The following is a 20,925-nucleotide window of genomic DNA, read 5'->3' as shown; positions in this document are numbered from 1 at the left end:
AACACTCCGTAGGGAGGATTGTTTTCTACTGGTAAATTCTTCTCAAAATATCGTATACACGTGCAAAATTTGAAGTTTAAGTTGCGACAAATGTACGAAAATGGCCGTTTAATTTATTCATTTACTAACGAAAGAGAGAGAAGTAAAAAAAAAAAATGAAAGTAAATATTCAATGTGTATCGACGATTAGTAGCATTAAACCTTTATAAATTCATTATTCGAGAAGGAATGGCGTATAAATTCTTAATCAGCGAATGGAAAAGATGTAGAAGATCAGTGAATGACAAGCAGGAAGATCTTTCAGCCAAGATAATTTGCATGCTGTCGTGCTTCCACAGAAAACACACTTTTAAAAGCAACACTAGGTTTAAAATTACAGAAAGTTTTAACAAAATATATTACTTTCCCGGCTCTGATATATATGGCCATCGGTCAAAAAAAAAGTGACCCCTTCCCCAAGATTTTTACATTTTTGGACCTTGAAACGTTAAGAAATGCAAAAATAATCGGGGTTTTTTCTGTATTAGTGTGTGGGGGTCACGATTTTGTTTACCTTGTTTGAAGCTTAAAAACTCCCGTATCTTTTGTCGGAAATTTCTGAAATTTTACAGGGAGGAGTAGGTATTAGGGGGATTGATGCTATTAAATTTTGGAGGTTAAAGGTCGACAGGGTGGGGATATAAAGGGGGTCGCGTGTCGTATCTCGAGTAGGGTCAGATATAATGACGATTTTACTCATTATTATTATTACAATTTTTTATTTTATAAAATCCATCACTACTCTCAAAAATGCCATTTTATAATAATTAAAAATATAATCTTTTTTAAAATAAAATATCATGAGATGGCGCCAGATTCAGTTTTAAACATTGCCGGTAAAGTTAAGCAACGCGTTGCTGGATGTTTTTCGAGACAGGAAATTTATTTTAACTAATAAATATTTAAAGAAAACATCGAAGATATAATGATATAACATCAAAAATACACGCCAGATTGAAGAAATTTGAACCATTTGACGTTAAAAATTTTAAAAACCGATGCTCCAAAGTGTTATCACCCGTACAAAGAGAAAAACCATTAAAATTTTAAACTTAACAAGAAATTTATAAACATATATTGTTACGGATGAACAAAGGAAATATGTTGGAAGAAGAAAGGAAGAAGAAGAAGAAAAAAAAAAAGAATTTCTCACTTGGGAGAAATGAGGAGCGCAAGCTGAAGGCCGAAGATAGTTACTATTTCTTTTTTCAAACTTGATTTATTGCAGATAGTGCAGGAAAGAGATATTTCCATCAAGGTACAGTTGTTACTTGACACCGTGAGCTATACCCATTGGTGAAACGACGTCGGAAGATAGTCTTGATGCCATTTCCGAGAACCGTTTTCTGTTCGGGTATACGAACCATCTCAGAAATGATAGTTTGTAGAATGGATAAGGTAAACACGGCCAATGTACAGGTATCAAAGGTGGAATGAAGGGCGTGTCGTGTTGCAGCACCACGGAAAGGTGACTCGACAACGTCCATAAAGAACTGCCAGACCGATTAAGATATAATGGCAGTTGTAAAAGTCGGATGCGAATGGATGCGCACCAATGCTTGGAGTCAAATATCGGAAGGAGGGGGAGCATATTTATCGGCTTTAGTTAGTTATGCATTCCAAACTGGAAATTTTAGTAAGAAACCCGATCTTTCTGGAACGTGTTAAGAGGTTAAGAGTTCTTCCACCAATGAATTTTTATTAGTGAACTCCTTTACAATTGGATCTCCTTCGGCTTCGATGCTTGCCCATTAGAATATTGCAATAAAGTTTAGAAATGGCAATAAAATGTACTAAATCGAATAGCATATAATTTATTAGATGGCACTCCTTTCGGGTATTTTATACCCTTTTTCTCAACTTTGGTTTTATTTACACTCGACTTTTTCTTTAATTTCAATGACAAAGTGAGTGGTAAAAGTTCGATGTCGTTGACGGAGATCGGTTCGAAAAATGGAGATTTTTCCCAATAAAAGTAGTATTAAATCGGAAATAAAAGTTAATTTATTCTTTCGCGGAGGTTTCAATTACCGAATTATTACCGATTACAATTCGTTCTGTAATGATTTTGTGACAAACTGTGTAAAAATAGAGAGCCTGTACGCATTTTATTACTGGAAAATATGGCGTAACAGTTCTGTTCTCGTACAGTTTTTTGTCTAAATTTAATTTATAACATTAAATATATTAATACGCGATTAATTTTACCACATAAAAGGACATTACAGAAAAGTATCAATCATCATCATCCCCCTTACTCAGTTTGATGATGATACAGTTTGAATAATTATAGAAAGTTCTACCTATGATTTTAATATACGAAATTATATCAACATTTGTGTCCTTATACAGTGCTTTTTTCTACACAGATCTTGTGTATAGAGCAATCCTTGGCGTTGTTTCTTGCACGATTTGTCTAAAAATCATTATATAAATACCAAATATACTACATTACAATGATGAATTTACTATAGGACAGAATTCTAACAGAAAATCCATTATGCACCTACTTTATGTACAATGTAGTGGCTTAGGTAACCCCGTATTAATAAAGTAATACTCAATTTATCTTAAACTACTGAGTCAGGATAGTAATAAGTATACTTTCCTGTTATAGGGATAATTAAAACATACCTGCTCACCTACATCCTGAGCTATACCCATTGGTAACCTATATCATTTTGTACAGGTGTACTAATTTCATTAATAAAATATCCAATTGGTGTTCTAATACTTAACACAGATTACAGTAAAATCATAAGGAAACTTAATATAAAAAATAATATACACACATATATATATAGATACAATAAGAGTATTTCGAGCAGAAAATTATGAAGTGACAAAATGTGGAAAACATTTGGGAATAAACGGTCTGCTGAACAAACTGACGGTTTAAATCGAACTACGCTATCTTGTCGTGTTACAGTATTAATTAAGAGTGAGTAAACACCGAAGAGAGAAAATTGAATAAAATTAGCAATAAATTGCTTTAACAATAATTGGTAATAAGACGAACAGGTAAAAGTACATGTAATCAAATTCTAATACACAATATTCAATTATTGAAGTAGAATGTAATAAACCAGGCAGAATTTTATTTTATTCCTCATATCCATAATTTGATCTAACCAACAATTTTGCATAAAATTGGAATATTTGCAAATTCAGCAAGAAAATTCACTTCCAGTTTAGCCAATGTAATTATTGAAGTAGGATTGAATTTAGAAAGTTAAAAATTTATAAAGGTAAAAAAACAAAATAATAATAATAATAATAATAAAGTTAAAAGGGAAAGAAAGAGAGGAAGTTTTCTAGTGTATTTATATGTGATAAACATAATAAATATTTATAAGAATCATTGCATTTAATATTAATTATGCTCCTTTCCATATACCAAAACAACGGTAACCTTCAAAGGAGCATATTTATCTGAAATATACAATTATAAAAGTTAACTTATTATATTCCTATCAAAACAATATAAATAGCACATTAATTCCTTTAAAATAATGTATTTAATGTTGAAAAATATATAAAAAGGATGAACGTATGTTTCGGATAAGAATTACATTTGTTCTTGATTATCAATTTAAGTAGCCTTTAAAAAAGAATTTTATAAGTTAAATTCTAATAAGTTTTATTAAATGTTAACAACAGTTTTTTCAACATTAATAAAAGAACAATTTGGAATTTCTTTAATGTATAAAATTCTTTCCATTCTTTCCAACTAAATGCGCGCTTACGTATAATTTTATAATTTAAGAAAGGAAGGAATTTCAATTAGCAATTTACAATGAAAAATTTTTAATAATTATAATAATAAAAAAAAGTAAATAAATATACATAAACATATTATTGGAATTTCCCAGATAAAATTATGCAAGTCATCCTTAAAATTGTTTTTCTTTTTTTTTTTTTTAATTGCATTCTCTAAAGTTAATTCTTTAAATTTTTTTCTTTTTCCATAAATAAATTTCTACTTTAAGAGGAGAATAAAAATAATTTTTATGTAATTTAAAATTGGTGATATTTATAAAGTAAATATAAAAATAATAATAAATTCTTTTCTTTTCCTTAGGTATTGGATTAGCTACTTCTGAAAGAATTAGAAAAGCTTACTAATTGGTATGTCAGTTATCTAAAATTTAATTTACATTCTTTATCTATCAAGTTGTCAAAAATTGCACGATAAAAACTTATCAGATGACTCAGCTTTCCTAGAAAAATGAACACAAAATCTACTTATTTTCTCCACGTTCTCGTAAGTGGTACTCCGTGACCGAATATTTACATATAAAACCTTATTATACGTACTTAAATTTACCTTAAAAATTAAAAAATTCACCATCATCACTAATATCTAATTAATAACTGAACTTTATAATCTATACACTTATTAAAACTAAATTAATTTTATATTAAATTGATTTAATATAATAGTTATTCCATCGTTACTTAAGAAGTATACAGTACTTCATTACAGTTTTTAAAATTTAAAAATTTGGGTCAAACAATGAAATTTTAATGCTATAAAATGTTGATTTTGTTTTATAATGTTAAAATTTTATTGTCGAACTGTAGATTTAGGTATTCAAGTAATAAATTAAATCTGGAAAAAGAATTATTTGGGACAATATTTATCTAATTTCTCTCATCGACCCCCTTGAAGCCTCAATATACACTCTGATATATTTATAACCTTTATGAACAGCATTTTATGATAACATTTCTCTAAAAAAACACTCTGAAAATTTATCTCTAGTCTGATATTAGTTAAAATCTTATACATAAAATATATAATTGTTTATCTTTAAAGAAAATAAAGATACATTTTGTTTTTATACAGTTTAAATTCTGTTTACATTAATATAACTTTTGGAAGATGTCCATAAATGATTCTTTATCATCACTTGTCATTATGTATGATTCGTAAACACATCTGTTCTTAAAGTGCAAGCATTAAGTATTCTTTGCAACATTACCAATCAGGATTACACGCTTCCACTAAACACCCCTATTAGACTCTTTAATAAATAAATATTTAACATTTTCTAAAAATTCTGATTTATTTCCTGTATCGAAAAGAAAATTGCAATATATTATATATATTTTTACTTGAATTTTGAAAATATTCACTAACTTATATAAAATATTTTCTTTGATGCATTTATAGTGGTCATGTTGATATGCAGTTTCTGAACCGGGAGATCCTCGACTTGATTTACAGATTTGATTTGGACTTTTTCTCGCCTCTCGATACGGCCGTACGGCTCTATCTTCCTAATAGATATCAGTCCTTGCTGGCAAATGATAATAACTATCGTGCAAAACTAGCCAAAACTATTTCTCAATCTTTATATATTGCCATAAAATAGTTTCTCATAAATTTCTCTTTAACTTTTACATAAGAATATCTTTTACTATATCCGCATTTATGACTTCAATATGACCTTTGATGCTACTAATACTTTAACATTGAATACATAATAATTTTAATTATTACTAAGGAAAAAAAAAATAGAAATATTTCAGCTTTATATTACATTATGTATGAGTCTACTGTATTATAATTTATTCTCTAGCCAAATAAATTATAAAAAGTAAACACAATAAATTAATTATGTAACGAAAATAATTTAAAAATATTTTTCTAGAACTAAAATTACAGCTCTACAGAATTGAATAATAAAAAAAATATATCAATAATAATAGAAACATTATTATGGTAAGTTAATATAGTCTCTTTTTTAAAATAAATTATACTTTATACAATATCATAAATTCAATATCAATTCTAGAGGAAATGTAATCTCATATACTACATTTTTTTTTTAAAAAAGATCAAATATAAATTAGATTTAAAGGGCATTAACTTCAACGAAAAATTATACTTGATAAATGATGACAATTTTCAAAGTTTTTCTTCATTTCTTTACATTAAATATATTTTCTAGCTTTATTTTATTGTTATAATATAATCAAAACGCTACAGATTTAATAGTATTATGTTCAAAACTCATATGCTGCAATTTAGATTCATCCACATTATGACTATAAGATCAAAGAATTTATTTTTAGACATAAAACTCTTCTTACAGAACATTATAAGAAAGACAGACAATACATTTCATCTCTACTTCTGTGATCAAAAATAAATTGTTTACATGTAATAACTTCAAAGAGAAATGAATATTTGAAAAACAACAATGTTTTATTTACTTCATAGGAATGAAACTTATATACTATGATCTTTTCAATAAAAATGAAATTATATTTTTAATTAAAAGAAAAAGAATTAAAGTAATTCATAAAACTTAATTTTTGAGAGAAAAATCAATTTGAAGAAGCTTCGTTCAATATTCGGAATCATCTTTTTCTGTCGAAGGAATTAAATGTACTGTTAAAATCTAGAAATTATTATTATTAAAACAAAAAAAAATTCTATTAGTTTGTTAAAATTATAGACATACTTTCCGATAAAATAGTTATAATGCTGGTTGTTGACCTTTAAGTTTATATAAATTTTATTATTAGAATCAAAATATCTTGCTTATCTAAAATGCAAAATTCATAAATATATTAAAAGTTTTCAAATAAACATTTTTAGTTTTAAACTATAGACAGTACAAACAGAAAATAAATACATGTTTCACTGATAATCATAAATATTAAATTCATATATAGTAGGGATGGTGAACCTTTTTAAGTTCATGTGGATACTTATCTTCGAAAAATGTTTACGTGTGCTGAAGTTTTAGACTTTAAATAACAATACTTAAAGAAATTAAATGAATATGATTTAATTATAATAAATGTAAATAAGATGATTGAAAAAGGATGATCGGGTGATCAACTGAAATCACATAACTGGTGATGTGCCAGATGATTTCTCCCAACGTTCCACTTTGGATACATCACATCTGATCCGTAACATTAAAAATTTAGTTTCATTTCACAACATTTAACTTCAACACATCACCATTAATTTCATTTTAATGCATAAAAATATATGAATGACCTTTAGAAACACAATAAGCATATTCTTCATAAAACAATTAATATGCTAATCCCAATAAACCTACTTTAATCATACCGAATATACTCTACACACACATTTTTACATACTAATATTAAAGCAGACAACCAGATAAAACAGCAAAGGTATTAACCTGCCACTATAAAAGAATAAGAGTTCACATCTGTGTTGTATCTCAAACTTTCACGGATAATTTGATCCAAATATGTTGAGCTCTATCCCTTACCACACAGCATTGTAAATCTCATTAAACTATAATTGTCTTGCAAAACAAGAGGCCTATTGGTATCCAAGGCTTAGAGTTAAAAAAAAATATATCAAATTGGAAAACAATAGTGACATTGAAGTAACATTGCTGAATTTATATAAAGTTTTTTAATTATAACAATACATTACAACTCTATACAATGCTACATTAACAGAATTTTGAACAACAAGAGTAATATTTCAATATTAAAAAGTCATGTTATCATTCCAAACAATGTATCAGGTTTTAATATTTGATGTTATCGGCGAGATATGTTTTCTTCTTGTAAATTTATTATTTTTGGAGAACAAAATGTACGAAAAGAAGAATGTAAGAAAGAAATTTATTTCGGTGACTAATTATGATATATGCTGTATGTAACAGCTTACCATCTTAAATAACTTGGAATTTTACAGAAAAATGTCATTTGTTCAACTTGCACATCATAAATCAGTTTCAATTTTTATCAACATTTATGTGAGATAAACAATAGTAGTATGTATTATTGATATCATTGCAACACATTTATATAAATATATTATATCATAAAATGACAAATACAAATATAAATAATAATTGACAATTATATATTAAGAATTTATATTCTGTTGAATAATGTACTTGTTTTTGTATAAAAGTGCTGATTTTTCTAAAACAGGTTAACTGTATGATCATAAAAATAAATTTTTATAATATAATTTCATAATTCGTCTCCCATGTGAACATTGAATAATAAAATTAAAATTTTATTTCTTTTAGAGGATTCCATTTTCTCGAGTTCGATATAAGCAAACACCTAAAGCCTAAATAAGTATGCAAAAGTGCTTTTTACTTATCTATTAATGTTTAATTTAATGCAGTTATCAACTAAAGATACTCTGCAATATGATGTGGACTGCATTAAGGAAAACTTTTAACAAATATTTCACTTTATAATCACTAAATAAGTAAGACGAAATCAATAATTACATATCTACCAGCTATTACATTTAGAAATTAAGATGTTACTTTTTAAATTATTAAATGTTTTTAAAATGTATAGAATCTATTATTGTATGGAATTTCTATATTTTACATTTAATAAAATAATTGACATTTTGGATTTCTAACAGTAATAACTGATAAAAAGTTGCTATATATATATATATATATATATATACATCATATCATAGTTCTTAATTTTCTGTAAGATGCTAACAATAAAATGGATGATAGATTTTCAGTCAACAATCTTCTCCTCTCGGGTTTCGGCTCCTCCTTTGTGCGGCTTCTAACAATTATCTTACTATTACTTGTTGCTTTTAAAGATAAAGGTATAAACAGATCACTAAAACAAAATTATGAAGCCCTATTGTTTTATATAATTGATCTAAAAAGTTTTTTGTTGTATAATTTTAAATTTAAAGTGATTTAAAGCTTTAAATATTAATCCTGAAGGTGTTAGGTAATGAATACTTAATGAGAACACTTGTTTGAACTGTCAAATTTTGTTTTATTCTAATACGTAATGCCCACAGATGGCTTATTTCATAAGTGATTTTAATGTTTCTAAAGATCTGCTTATGTTATTGCATATGGTTCTATAAGAATATTTAACTGATTTTTATTTTAACATTCAACTCCATAAGGAAACATATCAGAATCAGGTCATTTGTTATTACATACCATCTTAAAGCAAAATATTAAAAGCTTCTTGAGTATAGGAAATTTTCTATAACTTATGTTGTAACTATGTATAAATAAAACATTTTCATTCTCAAACAAGATTTATTATATAAATAGTACTTTTATAAATATTCTTATTTAATAAAATATTCTTTGAGTAACTACCATGGTTTAACTTTATTGTTAAATACTTAGGAATGATTTCAAAATTACATTTATTATATACATATATATTAAGGATAGTATTATAAATTTTCTCATTTCTTGAATAATACTAATTAAATTGTTATATACAAATCAAATCACAAACTGGATAACAGCATTGGATAACCCATTCTTTACCAACCAACACAGAGTTTATTACAACAAGTAATTTTGCCCGTTCTATATCGGTTAACCGTAGTAAAGACTAAATTACTGTATTATTACCTACAAACTTTGATGTTTTTCAATTAACATATTTATAACTTGGTTACAAAGGTTAGATTATCTAGTAAATTGTTACCATTTATATGAAATGTATCCGTGTCTTACTACTACTATATAAATTCAGTTTACGTAACTTATATAACTGTTTTCATATTATTTCTTAAGTTTTTCCACAATAGTCTCTAAAATAATTATGGCATGGCAGACGTCGGAAAGCTTTTATAGCTAATAAAATCATAATTACTGCTAATAAACCGTGATAATTCGGTCATTAATATTTTAATCTGTTAAAATTAAAAAATTTCTTTCTATATTTTATTAAACTTTAAAACTTCTTTAACAATCTCACATATTTATATTGAAATCAATATTTAACTATGTAATATGATTTTAATTTAAAAAGAAAAAGGAAGAAAGTTTAGAATGAATGCTATAAAAATTTTATATCCATCTCTTTTCGTACACTATTGTTAACTTAATAAATTTAATTAAATATTTTGCTTGACATAAAATTAAATTTACAAAAAAAGATACTTTAGAAATTTAATTTTATGGATCTAAATGACGAGTAGCAGTTTCCATGTCTAAAATATATAAATAAATTATTTATTTAATATTGCGGATTTGAATATTTCATGTCTTCAATTTATGCTATGTTAATTTAATGCATCTTGTTGATAAAAAAAAATAAGGGGAAAAATATATAGCAAATTAATTTAGAATTTTATTTGCATACAAAAATAAAAAATAATCTACATGAAAAAGTTCTACTAAATTTAAAGTTATTTTTGTTAGCATGCTGATTCAATATTAAAGTTTAAATGCTAAAACTTCTATCATTTAATTTAATAAACGCTTTATAATGTCTACGAGGAGTGAGATGACAACTGCTCTCGACACAAATAAAATACTTCTATTTATATAACACATAATATTAAATGAAAATTTAACAAGTTTAAACTGAAAGAGAATTTTACAGTTTCATTTTATTAAATTAATAATTTTAATTTATTTATTTTATAAAAATTGCAAATTTCAAATTTAATTTGTTAAGAATGTATTTGTGTGTTGTTTGAATAAACCAATAGGAAATTGCGGGAATAAGGTTTTCTTTATAAAAAAATCATCATCCGTCTCTAATTAAAAATTTTATTCCTAAACATTAGAATTTCCAATATTGAGAAATTATATTTTAGAAACTTTAATTTTTAATCTGATTACATGATATTGTTAATTAAGATAAGCGTGTATGCATGTAACATACAAATTTGGCTAATACGGAAAGGAAAATATGGCATTAAACAGAATTTAAGACTCGCATTTATCATAACAAAACGAATTACGCATCATGATAAAATAAGTGCTAGATTAAACAGTTCTTTATTACTCATAAAACTTGGCACCAAAGTTCTACTACTTCAAAAAGAAACAAATTATATAATTGTGATATTCATTTATTAGAAAGAATATTTAATTAACTTTTATGCTGCTATTAAAACTGTTGTTCTCTCTTTAAACAATATTTCTAGCCATAAGATAATTAAAACATGATTCAATAATAGAAAATAAACTCTAATAATATTTTAAACTAAATGTATAGAATTAGAGAATACTTTTTATACTGTAAATATAATGATAATAAACAGAATAATAAGGAGCAACATTGTGTGCTTGTTATAGTCAGGAGCATTTTAAACACATGTAGAGAGAGTAACAGCACAAAACTTTGAAAAAAAAGTAATTGATTTTAGTAGTTGATCTTCGATTTCTGTCTGGCATGGCAACTAGCACCGATATTAACTGTTCATTGCATTTACATATAAATACTCTTTAATAGCAATGGCATTGGGTAGCTTTTGGCACTTAACACAAATGATAAAAAGCTCCTTAACTATATATATATATATATACACCAAGTCTCAAGCTATTTTATTCAAGTTATATATAATTATTATTGATTTAGTAAGTAAAATAAAAAATATTGGTATCATTGATCAATGGCTGTGGCAACATAGGCAACAGTTGCTCTGCTACTAATTAAGTTTTCTCTCTTATGTTGATAAAACACACTTTTCTTATAATTACGTAAGGATTTCCTCGGGATCGTCTTTGTATTATTGGCAAATGCATCTTCTAGTTTGATAGTTTTGCATTCGGGAATAAGGTTGAATAGAATTTTGGCCCAAGACAGATTTATAAATTGGGTGGAAAGCATTTGTCAGGTAACCATTCCTTTGCTGAAAAAGTGTTCTGGTTGTACTGTACAATTAATATTGTGATATTTCTATTCTTAAAATACAATATAAGGTAGTATTATGCTTGGACAGTTGTCTTTTTGAACAAGCACATGAAAAAATATATACTGTTAAAAAATTAATTTATATTATTAAATTATTTTTGCAAAGAGCATATATTAAACAGTTGATTTATATTTATTTATGTATATTATATAATTAACATTCTAATCTTTATTTAATTGGAATTTTAATATGCTGGGATTGAAGAGTGGATATTTATTTATTCTTTTAGATGATGAAATAAAGTTTTATTGTTACATATACATGAATGTTTCATTATAGTAAGAAGCAATATGTCAGATGATGAAATAATATATATCATAATTATATATATTGCCATTGTACCGAGTGAGTTTCTCTTTAAATAATTAATAAAAACTCAAACACAAAAGAATCATTTATTTATACAGAATAGTGATAATATAATATCTAACTATTTTAAATTTATTTTATTAATAATATATATTTATTTTAAAGTAAAATAATCTATAAATGAAATAAATATCAAAATCTTATTAAGAAGTAAAATAAAAGCTAAAAAAAAAACTAAGATTTTACTTTTCTTTAATTTTCTAAACTAAATATATTTAAATATTATCAAACTTACCTGACTAATTCTATTAAATCCATACTGACGAAATCTTTCATCGTAAAATGGAGCAGAATTTCTTCCGATGTAGAATGGTTCCCAGGGATCTCTCCACAGAACTTCGAACAGTACTGCTAATTTATCTGAAGGTGGTTCGCGCTGCCACGCTTCATAGTCGGTGTGTTTTTGACATTTCCAACACAATTCAAAATAAAATGGTCTAGCTTCCATTAACTCCAGAAGCTGTAGAAGATTTGTTTTGTCTTGTGGAATTTCTGAATCTTCCTTCACTTCAAATGCCGGAACAACATAAACAGTTTTGTCATCTTTATGGGATTCTAAGAACAGATGGTTTTCGTTTGCAAAATAAAGAAAATTTTTATGTAGATGATTACTAGGAACCATGTCAATGTCAATCACAAATACAAATTCTGTCATGGCGTTTCTTCTAGCGACGTTACGTAACAGATTGTTCGGATAAGGAATACCAAAAGCATAATTTTCTCCAGCACCATAAGATTTCAGCTTTTCCAGCAAACTCTCACAAGAATCTAGTATCAGTAATTGAGACGACGACGACGAAGATGACAATGAAGACGGTGACATTATATCAGAGGGGCTGTTAAGAGGATATACAAGATGGAAGCTAGTATTATGCCTGATGGCAGGAAAACAACGTCTCAAATGAAGGATGCCCTCCACTGCAATGGGTATGTCCTTTGCTAGACTAAACACTGCAATTGAAATTGGACCATGCCACCGCAGCGATAATGGATGAATGTAATGTAAATGATTTATAGATGATTGTGAAACAAGGCTGACATCCTGATGGACTTGATTTTTTGTGCTTAATAAATCGGCACGTATTACAAAATTTACAATACGGAATTCTCCACTGGAATCTAAAACACTGCTCTGCTGAATAGTTTCCAACATGTGCATTCTGTCTTCTTGAATTTCGGCCTCTCGATAATCCTGCTCGACCGCATCCCATCCGTGATTTCTGGAATCCTTTTTCTGACGAGTGTTTTTACGAGCTTCCAGTCGGCTCAAAAGAGTCATATGAATCACCTAGAATATAATACAAGAGAAAAATCTTTTTCAAACATTATTATGGTAAGTAAATAGAGCATTTACATAATCTAACATTATTAATAATGTACATATAATTTTAAAAAGTCCTCTCAGTATAATTACATAATTACTTCAAAGGAGAAACTTTTTAAAGCAAAAATAAATCAATTGCAGCTACTGTAATATTTATACCGAAAGCAAAACATTTTATCCGTCTGCACGTTTTGACAAGTGATTCATATTCAGTTATCTCATAATTTATTCTTTCTATTTCATTCAACTAGATTTTGACATTATTTTTGTTTCTATTCATATAGCATCTCTAGATAACTAATAAACAATTCCAAAAATTCTTTACGACGACATCTCTACAAAACTAGAATATTTTATAGTTTAAAAAAATTTCCGTATTCACCGTATACGGAATTCCTTCACTTCCGTACGAACAAATTCCCCAAAAAGTTTATTTCTTACTAATAATTTTTTATTCCGAAATATCGTGAAATAAATTTAAAAAAAAATTTTTCTTATTCAAAAATTTTGGGCCCACTCGATGAAAACTATATTTTCCTTTTCAAATGGAAATATTTGAAATATTCTTTCATTCTTTACTATCAACATCAGATCATTTCTATCAATCATTCAATATTTTCTTATTCTTTTATTGTTGTTACTTTCTATTATATGAAATTTTAAAAATATCAAAAAAATATATAAACTTTTTTTCGGAAGATTCCTTTAGAATGCTTTCAAATATAGAACTAATAATTTAACTAAATAATAACTTATATTTTTTTTACAATATATGTGTATTTATAAAAGCATTCGTAAGTATACAACAAATAATGTTACGAAGTAGAAAACTGTAAAATTTCAAAAAGATTTTCGTTGTATTCTTCTTTTTAGATTTTTAAAATATAAAACTAATAAAAAAAAGTAGTCAAATATTTTCGAACTGTCACAAACATTCCGCGAATAAAAACAGAAAAACGTCGGTCTAGATTGAGTGATTTCTAAATGCTACAAAAGTAAATTATTAAAGTTGTTAAAAAATTGAAAATAAAAACGACGGCAGGTTTTTATTTTTAAATTTTAAATTCCATAATAAGCAGTTTTATTTATAATACACAAAAATAATAGTAGAATGTATCTTTTATATACTATATTTAAATTTAGGATAGATTCTTTCGTGTATTTCTGAAAAAACTGAAAGAAGAATTGAAATTTCAATGCTTCTTTCAGTTTTTTGTTTTCAAAAGTTAATTCATGACAGAAATTTTTTACTTAATTTATATTTTTTGTTAATTAAACTTAAAAAGAACTTAATAATGTATTTAAAATACTCTTTAAGAAGACTTTCAAATCTATTTTTTCTTTAATTATCATCAAAGTTTTCCTGAAAATTCTTTTTAAAGGTTCGTTTTGCACTATAAACTCAAAGTATTTTTTTTTTTAAATTCAGAATCCTCTTGTTCATATTGGAATGAAAATTTTATACTTTCTCTTAATTGTATTTCTCCTTAAATATATAATTATATCATCTAATTTTATCCTGAAAATTCTTTTTTTAAAGTGAAGATTAGACTTAAATTCAAAAGCAATACGGTATACAACTGAAGGCCAGATCTCGTCGTCATGAGCCATATACCGCATATCAGAAATACACGAGAGCCGCAACCTACACTGGAGAAGTATTTTATATATAATCTATATACCGAGTATATATATTAGGAGTTGGATGATACGCGGGAGCCACAATACTCTATACAATGCTACATTAACAGAATTTTGAANGTATTTCTGAAAAAACTGAAAGAAGAATTGAAATTTCAATGCTTCTTTCAGTTTTTTGTTTTCAAAAGTTAATTCATGACAGAAATTTTTTACTTAATTTATATTTTTTGTTAATTAAACTTAAAAAGAACTTAATAATGTATTTAAAATACTCTTTAAGAAGACTTTCAAATCTATTTTTTCTTTAATTATCATCAAAGTTTTCCTGAAAATTCTTTTTAAAGGTTCGTTTTGCACTATAAACTCAAAGTATTTTTTTTTTTAAATTCAGAATCCTCTTGTTCATATTGGAATGAAAATTTTATACTTTCTCTTAATTGTATTTCTCCTTAAATATATAATTATATCATCTAATTTTATCCTGAAAATTCTTTTTTTAAAGTGAAGATTAGACTTAAATTCAAAAGCAATACGGTATACAACTGAAGGCCAGATCTCGTCGTCATGAGCCATATACCGCATATCAGAAATACACGAGAGCCGCAACCTACACTGGAGAAGTATTTTATATATAATCTATATACCGAGTATATATATTAGGAGTTGGATGATATGCGGGAGCCACAATAAGGGTATAGAAGAGCCGCATGTGGCTCGCGAGCTACAGTTTGGCCAGGTAAATATGAATTCTTATATATAGAACAGATATTTTGTATGTGCTTACAGTATTTTTTTAAATTAATTGTATAATCTAAAACAGTATCTTGTATGTAATTATTATTCTTAAGTTTCTCTTTCCTTTCCTTTATTAAAATAAATTCAGATTTAAAAAATACTCTCTAATTTAATCAAATAAAAATATTAATTTAAACACCAACACTTTTAAATTAAATCATCGGATTTTATATAAAATTTCAAAATAACTAAAAGAAACAAAAAATGTATTAAAACTTTCGATAAATTTTTTTCGCTAAAATAATTTTATAAAATTAAAATTTTTTTTGCGTGTTTTTTTTATTTTTTCAATTTATGTCGAATATTCGTTAATAAGAAAAATTGCCAGAGGAATTTTTAAATTAATTATTTTCAAAATGATTAATTTATTAAAGAATAAAACATTCGAAACAAACTTTCTTAAATTGCTTAATTAAATAAACAAAATTCTTAATTTTGACATTACTGTACGTTTTATGTAATTATACATTCATGAGATAAATTCATTTTCTTTTGTGTCTTTAATGACAAGTTTCTTTATTTTATTTTATTTACCATAAATTATAAATTAAACTTTATAGGAAAAATAAATAAATAATTCAATAAAAGAGAAGCTATTACTTTGTCTATTGTCTATTACTATGAATGGAATTTATAAATTTACTTTTACATTATTTATAATTATTATAAATATTAATAAAAGAATAAATTTTATTTTTGTTTTTAATTGAACTCAAACAATACATGAAATGTTTTATTCCTATTTTTTATCATTATATTTCTTTTTTATTTGTGTTTTAATGATAATGGATTATTATCTATATAACATATAATTTAAATTCTAATTTAGAGGATTTTCTCTTTTCATTACAGTTATTGTTTGATTGTAATTATTGATTTGGAAACTGTAATTAACCAAATTCTCCCGGGGAGGGCAGAAACGAAAACTAAAATCCAATTTTATTCGAATCCCATTAGAAATATTTATTAAATGCAGAGGAAGGTCATTCACCATTGAATGCACACAGACCGGTTGACAATTCAAACAGTAAAAGTATAATGGCACAATCACTTTTGATCGTATCGCTCCGACAATAATTCCTACGGTCGGACGGTAAATTAAATTCTCCATTTAAATGCCCGGGACGTCAAAAATCGTCCGAGGAACCCTAAGCGGGTTACCAAATCGTCACCGTAACACCGCTTCGCTTTCATTAGTATAAAAATGTATTCTCCGCTACGACGCCGAAGCGGTTTACGAGGACGAAAACACTAAGTCTGGCAGGCTCCGCGTCCTCTCGTTCCGGAATTCAAAAAGAGGTTCCCATAAACGCCGAGGGCCTTCGGAAGTTTTTAATCGATAAAGGAATAAAAGAAAAAAATCTACCGACCTGTAGTACGGCAATTACGACCACCAAGAGAACCGCAACTCTTCTCCAAATAGAGGGCATATTGACCAGATAGAACTGGTGTTCATGCTACAGAAGTCTTTAACATGATCACATAATCTGAAAGATAAAAACCATGTGTAAATCATTAATACTTTTACACAGAAAACAAAACCATTGTGTATAATAAACAATAGACATTAAGTGTTAATAAAATTTCAACACTAGTAACAAGTATATACACAAAGTGTTTATTATTTACGTTTAAAATTTCATATTTACAAATCGAAAACACTACAATGTGTATCGAATCGTTTATTCATACAAATAAACACAAACGTAGGTGTTATTGAACTTTCGAATATCTAAACACGAGCTTACCTGCTTCTGGTGTTTATGTGTTGCAACGAATGGCCGAACAGCTTGCGTTAAGCATCTCTACCCCTTGGCAATCGAACTCTGACTAGATCCATCCTCTTCTCCATCACTTTCATCCTCCGCCACTCACATCAATCACGCATGCGCCAACATGAAGGAAAGCGTGTGTTTCTTGTCTTCGACTGCCATCTAGCGGAACATTTCTTTTTTTTTTTTAAACTTAAAAATAANATTTAATAAAACGCCCAAGAATTATAATTTTTTATAATAAAATATTGGGTATTTTTAAATTATTACTATTTTTTTACTTCAGAAACTATTCAAACACCCTTCTTTTCAGAACATTTAGCATATAATTTTTCATCTGATAAGCTTACTTTTATCTGAGGAAAGTATATTCCTTATTTTAAAATGATTAAAGGGGCTCTTCCATTGTACTTTTCTTCCTTATGTTAAAAGGTATAAGACTTTTATCTCATATAAGGAAGAAAGGTGAAAGAATTTAATTTATTTAATAATGTTTTCTAACAAAATTTGTATAATAACGCCGATATTGTTCTGTTTTAAATCGTTTTGTTTTGAATAGGGCCAGCTGGAGGTTTTGGNTTATAATCATTTGTAAGTTTTCTAGAAAAGATTAAATTTGTTAATAGTTGCAGTTTATGTGATTATATAAGCTGTTTTTCTTTTTGTTTTTCTTCTGCTTAATTACCTAATTACCAATTTGGCATAATGACTAATAATTATATAAACTTTTTAATATTTATTTTGAGTGTAGAGATGAGTTTTTAAAAATACTATAAATGACAATAACGAGTAAAATTGTCATTAAATCCGACCCGATTCGAGATACAACACATGACCCCTTAACACACACATACACACACATAGGGCTTACACAAACACATTTCAGTGAATTATTTCGATTTTTCAGTGTTTAGTGAACCCGAAAACATCAACTTACAAAAAGACCTGAAGGGTCAAATTTGACAGCAAAAACAATACTTTCTCGTGTTACATCATAACAGCAGGGAAAGCTGTAAAGTATTTTCCTTAAGATTTATTATTACAGGTTTATAAATATTGTATAATAAGTGTTTCCTTTCTTTTTTTTTGGCAAATATTCTACCTTTATAAACTAAATTTTAGAAAAGAAATTAAGGATTTATCGCCGCATTTTAATTAATAATACCGTATTTAATTAGGAGAAAGTATATTAGACTGCAGGGAGTTCAGCTTCCTTACAGTGTTGTGTCTCCTTCATAATTTCGGTTCCTTATTGTCTACTTCTGAACAGTCTATCTTACAGTAAACAGAGTAAATTGCACAACTTTGCCATCTATTTTGTTTATTACTTCTTCAATATCTGGATAATATTCGCTGTTTAACCCGATGTAACAAGGCGTACAGATTAGATTTTCGAACCAGTTTACAGTAATAGATTACAGTATCTCTCTAATTAGGAAGCTCACAAAAATATACTGTTTATAAATTTCTTAGGAATTGTTTACATTTTACAAAACAAGTAGTGGCGTGTGTGTATTTATGTGTGTTTTTATTATTATTTTTTTCTATAGCGAGAGACAGTTCTGTCTAACAATCAAGTCATGTGTTTTAACGAAGGTAGTTTTATACAAGTATTATATCAAAACATATACACCCCCTCTCACTTAACTACTGCAGTAGTAATTTGTTATGGTTGGTGTCAGATTTAGGACGAAAATTTGCATCCTCTGGAGCATAATCGAAAGATAAATGTATGGCTACCGAACAACAGCCGTTTTCCTAGTTGTCTAACAGCAATAAACTTTTCCATTTAATTAACCGGACCTCATTTTCATGATGATACATTATCGTAAGGTAGCGAAAATGAATTTTCCTGGGTAATATTACACAAAATGGAAATTATCTCCCTCCGGCAGATCAGACTCGATTGCTTACCTTGTCATATACAGCCCAACTTATCTTAGACAAATTACTATATTGATAAATATGCATTCATACTAATAAATGACATTATACTATTTTAATGTATAGGACTCTATTAAAATATTTATTCCCCGGGCCAGTCCTCATAAACACTTACTGCCATCTAGTGTTTAAAAAACACACACACACACACACACACACACACACACATTTACACACTATAATTACAATTAAAATACAGCTTAAATTTTTAAATGACTTGAAATGTGGAGGAATAATTGTAATTAATTTGAATGTATTCTTTTGTTTCTATTACTAAATATAGACAAAAAAAAGTTATTAATTACTACCAAGATAATTATCTGTCGAGATAATAGACTTTATGATCTATGTATTTGTTCTGTTCTCTGTTAGAAGTAATTAATAGAGAGTGGACATGTGGAAACGATGATGACGATAATAAAAAAATAATAACAATTTTCTTAATTGCTCATTTATATTAAATCACGTGACATTTTTCACATATTCTCAGTTTATAACAGAAAAATTCTATACGAAATAAATGTTTGAAATTGTTTTCCTCTTCAAATGAGTGGGAAGGAAGGGAAGGAAGAAATAAATTTTTTATTCTATTGTACAATATTATAAAGCACAAAAGAAATGGCTATAACGATAAAAATATGAATTATGTTTTTCAAAATTTTATTATTACACATTAAAAAAGATTAAAGAAGAGAGTGAAAAATGTGAAAAATGTTTCTGAAATACTATGAAACATAAAAGATACTCTGCACCTACAGAAATGGTTCATAACCGTTACTGCCATAAAATTTTAAAGAATAATTNTGTCTTTATACTACTATATAAATTCAGTTTACGTAACTTATATAACTGTTTTCATATTATTTCTTAAGTTTTTCCACAATAGTCTCTAAAATAATTATGGCATGGCAGATGTCGGAAAGCTTTTATAGCTAATAAAATCATAATTACTGCTAATAAACCGTGATAATTCGGTCATTAATATTTTAATCTGTTAAAATTAAAAAATTTCTTTCTATATTTTATTAAACTTTAAAACTTCTTTAACAATCTCACATATTTATATTGAAATCAATATTTAACTATGTAATATGATTTTAATTTAAAAAGAAAAAGGAAGAAAGTTTAGAATGAATGCTATAAAAATTTTATATCCATCTCTTTTCGTACACTATTGTTAACTTAATAAATTTAATTAAATATTTTGCTTGACATAAAATTAAATTTACAAAAAAAGATACTTTAGAAATTTAATTTTATGGATCTAAATGACGAGTAGCAGTTTCCATGTCTAAAATATATAAATAAATTATTTATTTAATATTGCGGATTTGAATATTTCATGTCTTCAATTTATGCTA

General features: G+C 26.8%; 1 protein-coding gene and 1 long non-coding RNA gene across 6 annotated transcripts in view; one reads left to right on the top strand and one right to left on the bottom strand.

Moving 5' to 3' along the window:
* Nucleotides 1-15,063, top strand: part of LOC111633709 — a 60,360-nt gene extending 45,297 nt beyond the window's left edge. The window contains exons 11-12 of one of the 2 annotated variants that reach the window (XR_002758093.1): nt 4,121-4,167; nt 14,953-15,063. This is a non-coding gene — a long non-coding RNA (uncharacterized LOC111633709). Of the gene's footprint in view, nt 1-4,120; nt 4,168-5,215; nt 5,540-14,952 lie in introns of those variants that run through there. The other variant, XR_002758092.1, reaches the window with a different exon arrangement.
* Nucleotides 1-17,761, bottom strand: part of LOC111633708 (beta-1,4-glucuronyltransferase 1-like) — a 41,156-nt gene extending 23,395 nt beyond the window's left edge. For all 4 annotated transcript variants that reach the window (XM_023378322.1, XM_023378321.1, XM_023378318.1 and 1 more), the window contains exons 1-3: nt 17,597-17,761; nt 17,219-17,335; nt 12,324-13,376 (exon numbers count right to left, since the gene is read on the bottom strand). In XM_023378322.1, the coding sequence (XP_023234090.1) occupies nt 12,324-13,376; nt 17,219-17,278 (1,113 nt within the window). In that variant the 5' untranslated portion in view covers nt 17,279-17,335; nt 17,597-17,761. The remainder of the gene's footprint in view (nt 1-12,323; nt 13,377-17,218; nt 17,336-17,596) is intronic.
* Nucleotides 17,762-20,925: the final 3,164 nt, after the last annotated feature.

The sequence above is a fragment of the Centruroides sculpturatus genome, unplaced genomic scaffold (genome assembly GCF_000671375.1).
Source record: "Centruroides sculpturatus isolate CEXI.00-Female unplaced genomic scaffold, Cexi_2.0 scaffold910, whole genome shotgun sequence".
Classification (NCBI taxonomy): Eukaryota; Metazoa; Arthropoda; class Arachnida; order Scorpiones; family Buthidae; genus Centruroides; species Centruroides sculpturatus.
This window is presented reverse-complemented; position numbering and strand designations above follow the sequence as displayed.